The sequence below is a fragment of the Malania oleifera genome, chromosome 4 (genome assembly GCF_029873635.1).
Source record: "Malania oleifera isolate guangnan ecotype guangnan chromosome 4, ASM2987363v1, whole genome shotgun sequence".
Lineage (NCBI taxonomy): Eukaryota > Viridiplantae > Streptophyta > Magnoliopsida > Santalales > Ximeniaceae > Malania > Malania oleifera.
Window position 1 is genome coordinate 54,484,398 of NC_080420.1, and position 14,686 is coordinate 54,499,083.

A 14,686-nucleotide genomic window follows, 5' to 3' on the forward strand; every position below is an offset into this window, starting at 1 on the left:
GGTTTACATTGTGAAAGTCAACCCTAATGGTTCTGTGGCTCGTCTAAAGGCCCGTCTTGTTGCTAAGGGATACACTCATGTGTATGGTCTGGATTATTCCGATACTTTTTTCTCCGGTTGTGAAACTTACATCAGTACATCTATTTATCTCCTTGGCTACTACTTGTCACTGGCCTCTGCATTAGCTAGATGTGAAAAATGCCTTCTTGCATGGTGACCTTTAGGAGGAGGTTTATATGGAACAACCACCTAGTTTGTTGCTTAGGGGGAGTTAGGCTTAGTATGTCAGCTTAGGAAGGCTTTATATGGTTTAAAACAGTCTCCCACAACATGGTTTGGTTATTTCAGTGTTGTAGTAGTTGAGTTTGGTCTTCAACGATGTGTTGTGGATCATTCCGTGTTCTATCGTCATACTTCATTGGGTAGGATCCTTTTTGTTGTTTATGTGAATGATATTGTTATTATAGGTGATGATGATAAAGGTATTCAGAGTCTCAAACTTTTTCTATAGACTAAGTTTTAGACCAAAGATTTGGGACTATTGAAATTCTTCTTGGGTATAGGAGTATCTGAATCTCGCATCGGAACTGTTGTGTCACAGAGGAAGTATCTTTTTGATCTGTTGGATGAAACTAGCTTGTTGGGATCTAAATCGGTTTTAATACACTAATGGATCCTAATAGCAAGTTAATGTTGGATATAGGTGATTAGTTACCTAATCTTGGACAAAACTAGAGACTTGTTGGAAAGTTGAATTATCTCATAATTATTCGGTTAGATATATCTTTTTGCAACAAGTTTTGTGAGTCAATTTCTAGATTATGGACAAGTCATTGGGGTGCAGTAATTCACAACTTGAGATATCTCAAAGGTGCACCTAGGAGACGTCTTTTATATCGTGATCAAGGTCACACTTGCATTTATGGATTTACAGATGTAGATTGGGTTGGATCGCCTTCCGATCGAAGATCCACCACTGGGCATTCTATCTTGGTTGGTGGTAATTTGGTTTTTTGGAAGAGTAAGAAAGAAATTGTTGTGGCAAGGTCAAGTGCTGAATCAGAATATAGAGCTGTGGCTCACACTGCTTGTGAACTTGTCTTGTTGAAGAACATGTTGGAAGAATTGGGTTTTTTTTGCATTCTCAGCCTATGAAGTTGATGTGTGATAATCAAGTTGCTCTTTATATTGTTTCCAACCTGGTCTTTTATGAGCAGACGAAGCACATTGAAGTTGATTTCCACTTTGTTCGGGTAGAACTTGTGCAGAAGCTTATTACAACTACTAATGTGAAGTTGGGCATGCAGCTAGCTGATTTGTTTACCAAAGCTTTGGGGGGTGCTCGTGTTAAATTCATTTGTAACAAGCTAGGAGCATATGACATTTATGTTCCAGCTTGAGGGGGAGTGTTAGGGGTTATATATGTCTTTTATTATTATTATTGAGTGTGTTAGTATGTTAATTAGTGAGAGTTAGTAAGGGTATTATTGTCATTAGAATGTATTTTATTTGTATTATAAAGAGAGGAAGAGACCTATCTTCAAGTTAGGTTATTCATTTTAATCAAATCTTAACACCTCCATCAGCAGCTTCAATGTTTTAGCAGTCTAACATGGTACGGAGCAACAACCAGCACCTTCTCTATGTGACATTTAGGCAGAGTCTTACATTTCCTTGAAAATTTTAAAATTTCCATCAAAATTTTTGTTTTCCATCACCTTTGAAATCATAATTAGAGTCAACTTCCATCTTACAAAGTTCCCATGAAATTTCAATGAATCAGCTTGTCAAAGCTTGATATATACTGATGGCCCACTACTTAACAGCTTAAGCTTTTAAGTGAAGTTGTAATCTGACATTGTATTAGAGCTAGTTACCTGGAGGCCCTGGGTACTAGTCTTGTTGCCCATGCTTATTGTTTTGTGTTTAAAAATTGTTGTATTCCTTGTAATGGGTGTTATTGTTTGTTTCTCTCACCACATGCTATTGGGCTGCATGTGTGGGGAGTTTTAAAAGCTTGATATACATTGTTGGCCCACTACCTAACAACTTAGGCTTTTATGTTAAATGGTAATCTAACATATATGAAATTTATCGAAATCTAAAAAGTTTTAGCAAAACTTGTTGAAGACTAGAATGAAATTTCCTTGGAATCCAAATGTGAGATTCAACATAAAGTGAAGTCTCTCTATTAATTTATTTATTTTTTCCCTGTTTTAAGTATGGAAACCAAAGATTATTTTGAGGGCTTTTGAACTTATGTGAAAAACTGAACTTAGAGATTAGCAACAACATTTTATCTAACCATTTATATTGAAATGATCTTTATTTGTGTAATGAATAATTTTTAGTTGATTTATGAATTTCACTTATATTAAATGAATACATTTGTTACGAATTTTGCATTACAGCTGGTGCACGTCATACCCAAAATACAGGTCATTGATGTATTTAATGTATAATATATTAATTCTATAACTTGCTTTGCTACTAATTTCTATCATTTATGAAAATTGAAATTGAAATTGATATCAAAATCGGAATTCCATTGAAATTTCTGTACTTTTGAAACTTAAATTTTTTTTGAAATTTAAGACCTTGTTTCTAAGTTGTTTCCTTGGCTCTTCTTGAACTGGTCATTGGGATGCTGCTATGCATATCTTGAGATATCTCATGGGTGCACTTGGGAAGGGTCTTTTTGACAGAAGCTGCACCACTAGATACTGTGTATTGGAACTTGGAGGCAACATGGTGTGTTGGAGGAGAGAAACAGACGCTAGTTCTGAGGTCAAGTGCAGATCTCAAGTATAGAGCTGTGGCTCATGCTACCTGTGAATTGATTTGGCTCAAGAATTTGTTGGAAGAACTTGGGTTCTAGCATTCATGACCTATAGAGTGTTGATATGTGATAATCAAACAATTGTTCATATTGGTTCCAATTTAGTTTTCCCTGAGTGAACAAAAAATAAATGAGGTTGCTATCATTTTATTTGAGAAGAGTTTGCAGAAAAGCTCATTGCAACCACTTGGGGTAGTCTGAATATAAATTTGCTGGCTTGTTTACTAAGTCCTTCCTGGATATCCAGGTGAAGTTTGTTTGTGGCAAGCTAGGAGCATGTGAATATATCTCAAGCTTGAGGGCAGAGTGTTACACATTGTGTTTGCGAGGGTGTGAAGATCATTTATAGTACATTGTGTTTGGTATAAATAGAAAAGGAGACCTACCAATTCTCTGGGTTCTCTAGCTCCAACTATTGCAAATATTTCAACAAGAATGAATTAGAGCAAAAAACAAATCCTGTGGGGCCGCCTCATCCTATTTATAATAGAGCAATGGATATAGAGAGCACACTTAAATGTATGATTTCAAATGCAAAGTATTTATTCTTCTACCTTGAGTTTGTATTCATCAGATGCTTACTTTCATGGTCACTGTTATGTTCAACAGAAACTTAGATGCAGAAAACAGTATTCTGATTATATGCACGTAGGGATGGTTTGGTACCACTTGTGAAAAAATGCTTTTTTGAAAAAATAAACTTATCTGAAAAAGTACTTATTATATGTACTAAGCCCCCATTTGGGACTACTTAAAAAATAAGTACTCATTGCAATATGTATTTCCAAAACTACTTTTTTAGAGCAAAATAAGCACTTTTTGAGAAGTAATCCCGATTATTTCGGGCTACTTAAGTAGCTACTGTTCATAGGTGGCGCAAACTTGTAAATTTAAACAATTTTCAGGCATGATGAGTATTTTATTATTTAAGAATTAATGAAAAATTATTAAAAATATTATTAAAATAATAAAGTTATAAACAAAAATGAATAATAATGATATTTTCAATCAATTAAAACATATTTAAAATTTAAAATTTTATTAATTTTTTAAATTAGATAATATTAGAAACATAAATTAAAAGTTAATCGAACATAGTTTAATTAATTTTTTTATAGGTAATATTTAAAATTTTAATTAAAAATATTAGTTAGGGTATTTTAATTGAAAATGTTAACATAATTTAATAGTTATTAAATTAAAATCTGAATTAAAATTGTTAGTTAAAAATGTTAATTGAAAATGTCAATTACTTTGTTATTTAGAATATTTGAAATCTCAATTAGAAGTGTTAAATGACATAAGTATTAACTAATTTTTTAATTAAAAATATATTTAAAATTTCAGTTATAAATATTAATTAGATATTAATTTAATTTTTAACATAATGTGATAATTCTGTATTAGTTTTGATGTATTACAATATAATAGTTGTATGTTGAAATATAGTAATACTATTCACATTATGATAATATATATTCACAAAATGCTAGCTTATGATAAAAATGAGTATCCAAAATACTTAAAATTGACTTCATTTTTTTTAATACACAACCACATAGTACTTATGACTTTCAACACTTGCAATTCTAATATTTTTGTTATTGTTATCTTGCTCCTTTGTTATAGGAACTAACCATCTTTTCCAGGTTGTAGATTATCAGTTTGGTTTTGTTGTACGTGATGTTGGATGTAATTGATAATTAGCCTTCCTAAGATTACCTATAAACTTGTGCCCTTATTGAACTTCTTTTATATCTTACATAAAAAATTTCAGTCCTACTTTCAGTCCTACTTAAGTGGAGAACGTATGTTGAGTTGCATTTAAATGTCTTTCTTTATTATAATAATGTAATAATCTATGCTGCAGATTAGTCTACTTGACAGGCAAGAACTTCAACAAAGAATTAAAATGTTCTGTATGAATCGTGGGCCTTCTGAGCATTGGCTTTACACTGGAGTCTTCAAGCGTGTTGAGCTACAGAAAGCTCTTGGGAATTATCTATCTTGGAAGGACAGGTGATGTGTTGTAACATTGCCATGCTGCCGGAATTTTTTAGCTTATTTTCTCTACTAAAATTGGGCTTATAAAATTCAGTTTTCATTAAATATTGGCAGTGAAAGTTTGAAACATTCTATGCTAGTGAATTGGATTTTAAAATCAGTTGCGTACATTTTTAGATGGTCTTACTTTTTGGTGAAGGTGAAACTTGGATGCTCTTCAAAACATGAAAAGAATTTTAAATCTAAGAGAATAGGTCAGAAAAAAAAATGACAGCTGGAAAAAACAATATTTTGACAAAAACAATAGATGAAAATGAAAATAAAAAGCATAAGTGATAATCAATGATTGTAGCCCTTGCAGACTTTTGAGTCAGAGAGCACCTGACTAAATACACAGCGTAGCCTTGCAATGAATTTCACCGTCAGATTGGTTGTGAATACAAACACCCAACATCCAGTGGGAATGGAAAAACTAGAGTTAAGCAAATCTTCTTCAAACCAAACAAAAAGAATATGGAAGTTTAACATGCTATAAAACCTATTGTTATCAAGGGCATGTGACTTCTAAGATGAGCACTGGGGAGAGCATTACTCTGGTGTTTTTCTGTAACAGTGTAACACATAAAGTATTAAAGAAGACAATTCCCAATTATTTGATGATGATGCCAAGATCTTCAAAATATATGCTATGCCACCATGTATATTACATAATAGGAAGTATGCCCAAACATCATTCTACATGGTAACAACCAGAGCTCAGCTCTTGTCTTAACTTATTGAATGAGCAACTTTATTTTTTCTTGCTAATTTGCAGATTGTTTTCTACATATTCAAGTTTTAATATTTTGTTGAAGTATTTGATGAATTGAAAGATCCAATCACAATGGTAGGTCTCACCCTCTATTTATAATATATATTAAATACATAACAATGACCATAATACCCTCACTAACTCATGCCTACTTAGCAACAACATATGTTAAATGACCAAAAATAACCAGCAACACTCCCTCTCATGCTGGAGCATAGATATCCTATGAACCTAGCTTATTACAAATGAATTTTACATGAGAATCCCCTTGTTAAGGCTTGATATACGTTGTTGGCCCACAGCCTAAGGGCTTAAGCTTTTAAGTAAAGTTGTTGTTTAATATGGTATCTGACCATGGTTTCTAGGAGATCTTAGATTCTAGTCTTTATTAAAAAATTGTCCCCAATATGGACGTTATCATCGTTTGTTTATCTCTCTATGTGCAATCGGGCTAATGTGCGGGGGAGTGTTGAGACTTGGTAGACATAGTTGACCCACTACCTGACAGCTTAATCTTTTAGGTAAAAGTGATTGTTTAACACCCATAATGCTTTTGTGGGTAAATCTGCAAGTTGCAATTAAGACCTCACATAAGTGGTTGTAATGAGCTTTTGTGCAAGTTTTTGTTGAACAAAGCGAAAATCAACTTCACTATGCTTTGTGTGCTTATGGAAAATTGGGTTGAAGGCAATATGAATAGCAGTTTGATTATCATACGTCAACTTCATAGATTGAGAATGTGGAAAACCAAGTTCTTCCAACATATACTTTAACTGAACAAGTTGACACATAGTGTGAGCCATAACTTGATACTTTGACTCAGCACTTGACTTGGCCACTTCTTACTCTTCCAAGATGCCAAGTTACCACCAACAAAAATACAATACATAGTTATGGATTGTTTGTTAGAAGTTAACCTGACCTAATCTATATTTGTATACCCTTGAAAATAAGTGCAACTCCGATACTTGTATAACACAGCTTTCCTAGGTGAACCTATGAGGTATATCTAGATGTGAATTACAACATTCCATTGGCTTGTTCCTAGAGAATCAAGAAACAAGCTCACAACAATTGTTGTGAAAAATGTTTCCGGTTGGGTATCTGTAAGAGATAGTTCAACTTTCCCATAAGTCTGTGATACCGCACAAGGTTGGCCAACAAATCACCCATATTTGGAACTAATTTACTATAAGGATCCATAGTGTAGCTTAAGCGCAACGGTAAGGTTGTCTTTGTGTGACCTAGAAGTCACGAGTTCGAGGCGTGGAAACAACCTTTTGCAAAAATGTAAGTTAAGGCTGCGTACTAGAGACCCATTGTGGTCCGCCCCTTCCCGTGACCCCATGTATGCGGGAGCTTTTTGCACCGGGCTGCCCCCTTTTTTTTTTTTTCCATGTTGTATTGAATCTTTTGGATCTCAAAAACCTATTCCCCTCCATGAGGTTAAGAACATACTTCCTCTGTGACCAAATGTTCACGTGAACACTTCTATACTCAAGAAATATTTTAGTGGTTCTAAATCTTTGTATCGATTTAATCTGTAGAAAATACTTTAGACAGTAGATACCTTGATCATTGTTAGCAGTAATCTTAACATCATCCACCTACTCAACAAGTAGAATCCTACGGTATGTGGTATGGCAATAAAATGCAAAATGATCTATTGCATGCTGTTGAAAGCCAAACTTAAGTACTGCAGTATGGAGTTGTCCAAACCATGCTCTAGGGGATTGGTTTAGACCACACCAAGGCTTGACATAGTAAGCCTAATCCCCCATGAGCAATAAACTTAGGTGGTTGCTCCATATAGACATCCTTCTAAATATCAACATGTAGGAACACATTCTTCACATCCAATAGTGCATGTGCCAAGGAGATGTGGTGGCTAAGGTGATGGTAAATGAACTTAGGCAAGCCCAGTGAGTAGGGAGAATGTGTTTGAATAATCCAAACTATACACCTGTGTATATCCCTTAGCAGCAAGGTATGCCTTAAAAAGGGCCACAAAACCATCATTGACCTTTACTGTATACACCTAGCGACAATCAAACCATAAATTTATTAATTGGAACTGGTACCAATTCCCAAGTACCTTTGTCTTATAATGTACACATCTCTTTGATCATCGTAGTCCTCCATTTAGAGTGGGCTAAAGGTTCAGAAGCAGACTTAGGGATAGCAATAGATGGAAGTGTACTAATAAAACAATTATATGAGGGTGATAGGAAATTATAGAAAATGAAATTAGATATTAGATGCTTTGTATAGGTGTGTTTACCTTTTCAGACAGCAATAGGAAGATCAACATGGTGGAAAATAGGATCATTAGATGAGGAAACCAAAAGTGTAGAAGTGAAAGCTGGGAGAGGCTCTACTCCCTTGAGGCCCCGTTGTGTGTACACTTGGAAATTAGGACGATCAAGGCAATGACAACGAGGACTCAAAGTAGATGAAGTTGTAGGAAGATAGCTAGGTAGGAATAGTACAATAGAATCATGAAAGTTAGGCATGGCAAGGGACTCACTGAGTTCACAAGGACTCAAGGACATAGAATAGTATGGTGTGGAATCAAAGAAGGTAACATTGACAGAGACACAAAAAACTAAGCTAGGACTGTAACATTGATATCCCTTTTAAGTACATGAGTTGCTCAAAAAAGCACATTTTATAGCATGCGCATCTAACTTATTCACCCAAGGGTTTAACTGATGAACATTCTCTCTCGAATATACAAGTACGTAACGAGAATAACGGAGCATTTGGGAAGAGAACAAAGTAGGGAATTTTCCCACCAAGAACTGATAGCATTTTATTGATAAGAAATCAGGCAGTACACACAATTTTTTATTTTATTATTATTATTATTATTATTTTTTATTTTATTTTTATAACAAAAGAAAATATCATTAATAGAGGAAGATATTACAAGGGAGAATGAGACATCTCCCAAGAAAAACTAGGACAAACAAGAAATAAACCATTGAAATCAACAAAGAGAGAAGAGTTCAACAAGTCAGCATGTTCCTCCAATCTCTTTGTAACTTCTGAAAACTTGCCCCTTTGAAAAATCCATGATCGAGACACCATAGTGAAGCAAAGTACAAATTTTTTTCCCAAACCAGCGCCCAATTTAATTTTTTCTCATAAAAAATTCGAGCATTACTCTCCATCCATATTCCCCATAAAACTGCAAAAATACCACTTACATAATGCAGCCCTATCTTTCTACCAAAGCTTGTGCAAGAAATGGTCCCATAATACCGAAAATCTTATTCCAAATCCTCCAAGAAAATTCAGAGTGCAAGAGAAGACGAGAAGCTGTCTCTGAGTTTTTGTAACAGAGCACAGATACATTAGGAGAGAGAGCTTTCAAAGGTTTTCTAATTTGCAGCAGGTTGTTAGTATTTATCTTATTAAGCACAACCAACAAAGTGAAAGCCTTCATTTTTGGGGGAGCCTTGGCTTTCCAAATTGTAGGATAGAGCGGAAATGAAGAGTTGGAATGGATCAATAATTCAAAAAAAGATTTGCAAGAATACACATCTGACTGGTCCTAGGACCAAGAATGAATATCCCTCCTTGAAGAAAGGTTACTCCCTTTCTATAAAGATAACAAAGATGGCAACTCCTCAATCTCCCTATCATTAAGAGGTCTCCTAAAGTGGAGATTCTAGGAAACCAAAGGCCTGCATAAATCACCAACAAAGAAAGATATGGCTTTATTTTGATCAAAACTCAAATGAAAGAGACGAGGAAAATAAGTGAGGAAAGAAGTGTTTCCCAGCCAAGGGTTTTTCCAAAAATGGATACAAGAAACCCTCCCCACCTCAAGTTTAGTGTGAGGGGTGAATGAAGAATAAATTTATGAAATGGACCTCCAAGGACTCCTTAAAGAACATCTAAAGTTAACATTTGTATCCCATACATTCTCATCCAACCCAAACTTAATTATTACTTTATTCCAAAGGGACGATTCTTTTAGAGGGCATCGCCATAACCATTTAGTTAAAGGCAGTGTTTTTAGACGCCAGCTTATCAAGATCTTGCCCCCCCTCTTTTTCAGACCTACAAACTTCATCCCGCCTCACTAAGTGCTCCCTAAGACTCCCTTCACCAGACCACAAAAAGTCTTTCATAACCCTCTCAAGCTTGCTAACAATCCCCATCAGAATCTTAAAAACAGCCACTTTGCACAACATCTCTCCAAAACACTAAAAACATTCATTTCTAAAGTAATGGATGAGTGATTTCTAGGATATGTCTATTTTTCCTCTTTGAAATTCCATTTTGTTGTAGCTTGCGGGCACAAGATTGATGGAAAATACTAGATGTAGTCATATATGTAGTGAATTGGGTTTTCCAATACTTGTTAGAATTATCACTACGAAGTAATTGAATAGGCAAATCAAATAGATTCTTTAATTCAACAAAAGGCGGAAAAGATATGAAACAACTCAAAATGATCCTTCATTAAATAAAGCCAACTCATCCTTGAATAATCATCAACAAAAGTTACATAGTACCAAAAACTCAACTTTGACACAACTCAACTAGGACCCTAAATGTCAGAATGAACTAACATGAATGGACTTACTGCTCATTTATTTACTTGGGAAGCAAATGGAACACGATAATTCTGTCCTAGTTGACAAAACTCACACTCAAGACTAAACATAGAAGTCAAGGTAGGAAATAGTTGTTTTAACTTCTTTAATGATGGATAGCCAAGATCACAACGTATTTGGAGTGGTATAGCAGCCGTAGTGTAGGCGATAGAAGGAGATGGCGACTTAAAAGTGGTAAAGTTTCTTCACCTCCTTCGCGAATTGTCTTCCCTATTTTCATATTGTGAATGAGAAAAGAATTAGGTATGAATGGTATGGAACGATTCATAGATATTGTAATCTTGCTAAGATTGAAATGGAACTTGGGGATATACAAAATAGAAGAGGGGAAACATTGGAAGTGGGATTTATTGTCCCTATTCTATTAACGACAGTAGTGGACCCATAAGCCAGGGTAACACAAGGTAGGCTTTCAGAATATTTGAGGGTGGAAATGAATATGGTTATACCTGTTATATTATCAGTGGTTGAATCTATAATCCAATGATTAGTGTGAGACATATTGGACGATTGACAAGCTGTAGTGTTACCTATTTGAGCAAGAGATGCAATGGGAAGAGAAGCTTGCTAGGAAGCTTGATATTGATACAGTATGTTGCACTCTAGTCGAGTACAAAAATGTGGAATTTGTGGTGGCAGCATTGGCAATGTGTGGTGGTTTACCATGAAGATCCCGACATTGCTTGATTGAGTGACCTCCTTGTGCACTATGAGTGCACTTATGAGGGGGACCTCTACCATGATCATCACTTCCACCACGATCACTAACATCACCCGGAGAACTTTTGTGATTGCTTGGTGAGAAACTAGATTCACCTTGTGTAACGAAAGCACTCTTGATAGAGTTAGAAGTTGAAACTCTAGAAGTAATGGCTAAGGAATGTGAACTATAAGAAGTAGGAAGAACACGAGAATAAGAATTAGCAAGTTTATTGATCTCCCCCCTTTGCTTTTTCATCTCACTGACATCGGCAATTTTGGGTTGTACAATATTAAGTTCTTTATGGATGGGCTTCATCTCTGCAAAGTGCAAAGTGCTTCCAAACACTCCCTTCTCCTTCTGGTAATGGGAAATATTCCAAGGATGGGTAGATTATGTGTACATGTAATGTTGCTGGGAATGTAAGAGTTTGACATAATCCTGAATCTCCTTGTGTACATCCAGATGCATGCACACCCATGCAATCTGGGGTTCTATAGTAGGGAGACAATCAAAGCTCCTGCTTGAATTCACACTTCTTTCTTTCTATCATTGGTGGGTTTGGATTGAAGCAAATGTTAGATTTACCTAGGCTTGTCAAACAGATCTTGATAGCCTTAGACCACTGAACATAGCTCTTTCCACCCAACTTCTCAGTTGTTTTTTGCAGCAATGGCGAAGTAAACATACTATTGGGATTCATGGATTCCAACACTCACAAACTTAGACCAATGATAACAAGTTTTTGTTTATTGTGTGGTTGTTAAAAAAATAGTCTTATTTTCCACATTAAATGTGTATTAAGATCTAGGCCATAAAAGAACAGAGAATGTTTCGACCTCTTGCAGCGTCACTTTTAGAGGACAAAGACATGAGCTTCAATGGACCAAAGTAGGCAATACCTCACTAGAGTTGGGTACTACCATGTGGTTGGATCTTATAGGGGTTCAAGTGGCTTGTACTAGGGAGATGTTAGACATATCAGGATGGAGTAGGTCTAAACACTATGGGCACCTTTTATTGGATAAAACCATGGGGTCTGTTGAATAATTGGGTAATATGGAAGACCTAATCAAATGATAGGCCTCTCCCTCTATTTATAATGTATGTGAAAGTACATACCGATGACCATAATACCCTTACTAACTATCACTAACATATCACTAATACACTAATAATGCCAAATGACTCAAATAACCGTCAACACTTCCCCTCAAGCTAGAACATAGATATCATATGCTCAAAGCTTGTTACAAATGAATTTAGTAAATAAATCAACAAGTTGCAAATCGAACTTCACATGAATAATGGTAATGAGCTTTTGCACAAGTTTCTCTCTCGCACAAAGTGGCAATTAACTTCAATGTAATTTGTCCTATTATGGAGGATTGGGTTGGAAGCAATATGAATGACAACTTGATTATTACACATCTGCTCCATAGATTGAGAATGTGGGAAAACTAGTTCTTTCAACATGTTCTTCAGCCAAACAAGTTCACATATAGTGTGAGCCCTGACCCTGTAATCTGACTCAACGCTTGACCTTGTCACCACAGTTTGCTTCTTACACGAAGAAACTAGATTACCATCAACAAAGATGCAGTATTTGGTTGTAGATCTTTTGTTGGAAAGTGACCTAACCCAATTTGCATCAATATATCCTTGACTATGAGTATTACCTCGATGCTAATATAAGACACCTTTCCAAGGTGCATATTTGAGATATCTCAAGATGTGAATTATTGTATCTTAGGGAGATGTTCTTGGAGAATCATGAAATTGACTCACAACACTTGTTGTGAAAGATCTAGCCAATATCATATTGGTTTGGGCAACAAATCACCTTTCTTAAGCACTAGCTTATGTTAGGATCCATAGGTGTATCAATGGGTTTGCATCCCAACATCCCATTTTCATTTAAAAGATCTAGAACGTACTTGCTTTGTGACAAGACAATTCCTATATCAAATCTTGATGCCTCTATGTCCAAGAAGTACTTCAATGGTCCCAAAATCCTTGGTTTGAAAATTAGTCAACTGGAAATGCTTTAGGCTTTGAATATCTTGATCATCATCAGTAGTAATCATAATATCATCCACATACACATTAAGCAAAATTTTGCCATATGTATCGTGATGATAAAATCAAGAGTGATCTACTGCATATTGTTGAAGGCCAAATTGAAGTACTACAACGCTGAATTGACCAAACTATGCCTTGGGAGAATATTTTAAACCATATAATGTCTTTTTGAGCCGACACGCTAAGCCTGACTCCCCCTGAGCAACATGCCCTATAGACCTCCTAAAGATTACCATGTAGGAAATAATTCTTCACATCTAACTAGTGTAGAGGCTAGTGGTAGGTGGTGGCTAAGGAGATGAATAAATGTATTGAGGCAAGTGTGGCCACATGGAGAATGTGTTTTAATAGTACAAACCATACACCTGAGTATATCCCTTAGCAACAAGGTAGGCCTTCAATCAAGCCATAGAACCATTTGGATTGACCCTCACAATGCACACAACCATCCATAGACTTGTTAGGGGGTAGAAGTACCAACTTCTTAGTATTATATCTTGTAGTGCATGCATCTCTTCTTTCATTGGATACCTCCACCCAAAATTGGATAGGGGTTTAGAAATAAACTTTGGAAGAGTAGCAAAAATGGAGTTCTAACAAAATAGTAGTATGAGGACAAAGTATCATAAGAGACAAAATTAGAGATTAGATGTTGGGTACAAGTGCATTGACCTTTTCAAACTGCAATAGGAGGTTCAACCACTTGGGAAATAGGATCATCTGACTAGGGAACTAGAGTCTAGAAATGAAAACTGAAGGAGGCTCTCCTTTGAATTATCATGTGTAGACTTGAAAATTGAGATGTTCCAAGTGACAAAAAGGAATCAAAATTGGATGAAGAGGTAGGCGGACTGGGTGGAGAAAATAGGTTAAGGCCGGAAAGACTAGGCAAAGGAAGGGACTCATCAAGGTCGATGGAACTTAAGGAATTAGAATAATACAGTGCAAACTCAAAAAGGTAGTAGAGACTAAGAATTGATATAAAGCAAGGCTACAACATCAATATTCTTTTTGAGTATAAGATTGGAATAACCCAAAATATATATATATATATATATATATATATATTTTATAGCATGAGGATCTAGCTTATCCCTTTCAATATTTAACTGATGAAGGGAGGACACAACCAAACGTACGAGGAGGTAGGGAGAACAAAAGGAGCCTTTGCGAAAATAATTGAATAAGGGATTTTATCGCCAAGGACAGAAGATGACATTTTATTGATGAGAGAGGAAGTGGTGAGCACAATATCACTCCAAAAAACTTCGTGAACATTCATTTGATACAAAAGTGTTTGATTAACTTCAAGAATATGTCTGTTTTTTTTATCTGCAACTCCACTTTGTTGTGGAGTGTGGGCACAAGAAAACTTATGGATCATGCCAAAGTTAGTTGTATAGACAGTGAATTGAGTACTAAAGTCTCCTTTCCATTCTCACTATGAAATATATAAACAATCATGTCAATTTGAGTCTGTATTTGAGAGAGAAGGCACAAAAGATATAAAACAACTCAGAATGATCTTTCATCAAATGCAAGCAATTCATTCTGGAGTAAACTTTGATGTGACATGCTAGGACCTCAAATATCAAAATGTACTAAAATAAAAGGGCTAATGA

General features: G+C 35.4%; 1 protein-coding gene across 2 annotated transcripts in view; it reads left to right on the forward strand.

Moving 5' to 3' along the window:
* LOC131153515 (mediator of RNA polymerase II transcription subunit 23) overlaps positions 1 to 14,686 on the forward strand; it is a 135,976-nt gene that overhangs the window by 59,355 nt on the left and 61,935 nt on the right. For both annotated transcript variants that reach the window (XM_058105861.1, XM_058105862.1), the window contains exon 16: positions 4,710 to 4,858. In XM_058105861.1, the coding sequence (XP_057961844.1) occupies positions 4,710 to 4,858 (149 nt within the window). The remainder of the gene's footprint in view (positions 1 to 4,709; positions 4,859 to 14,686) is intronic.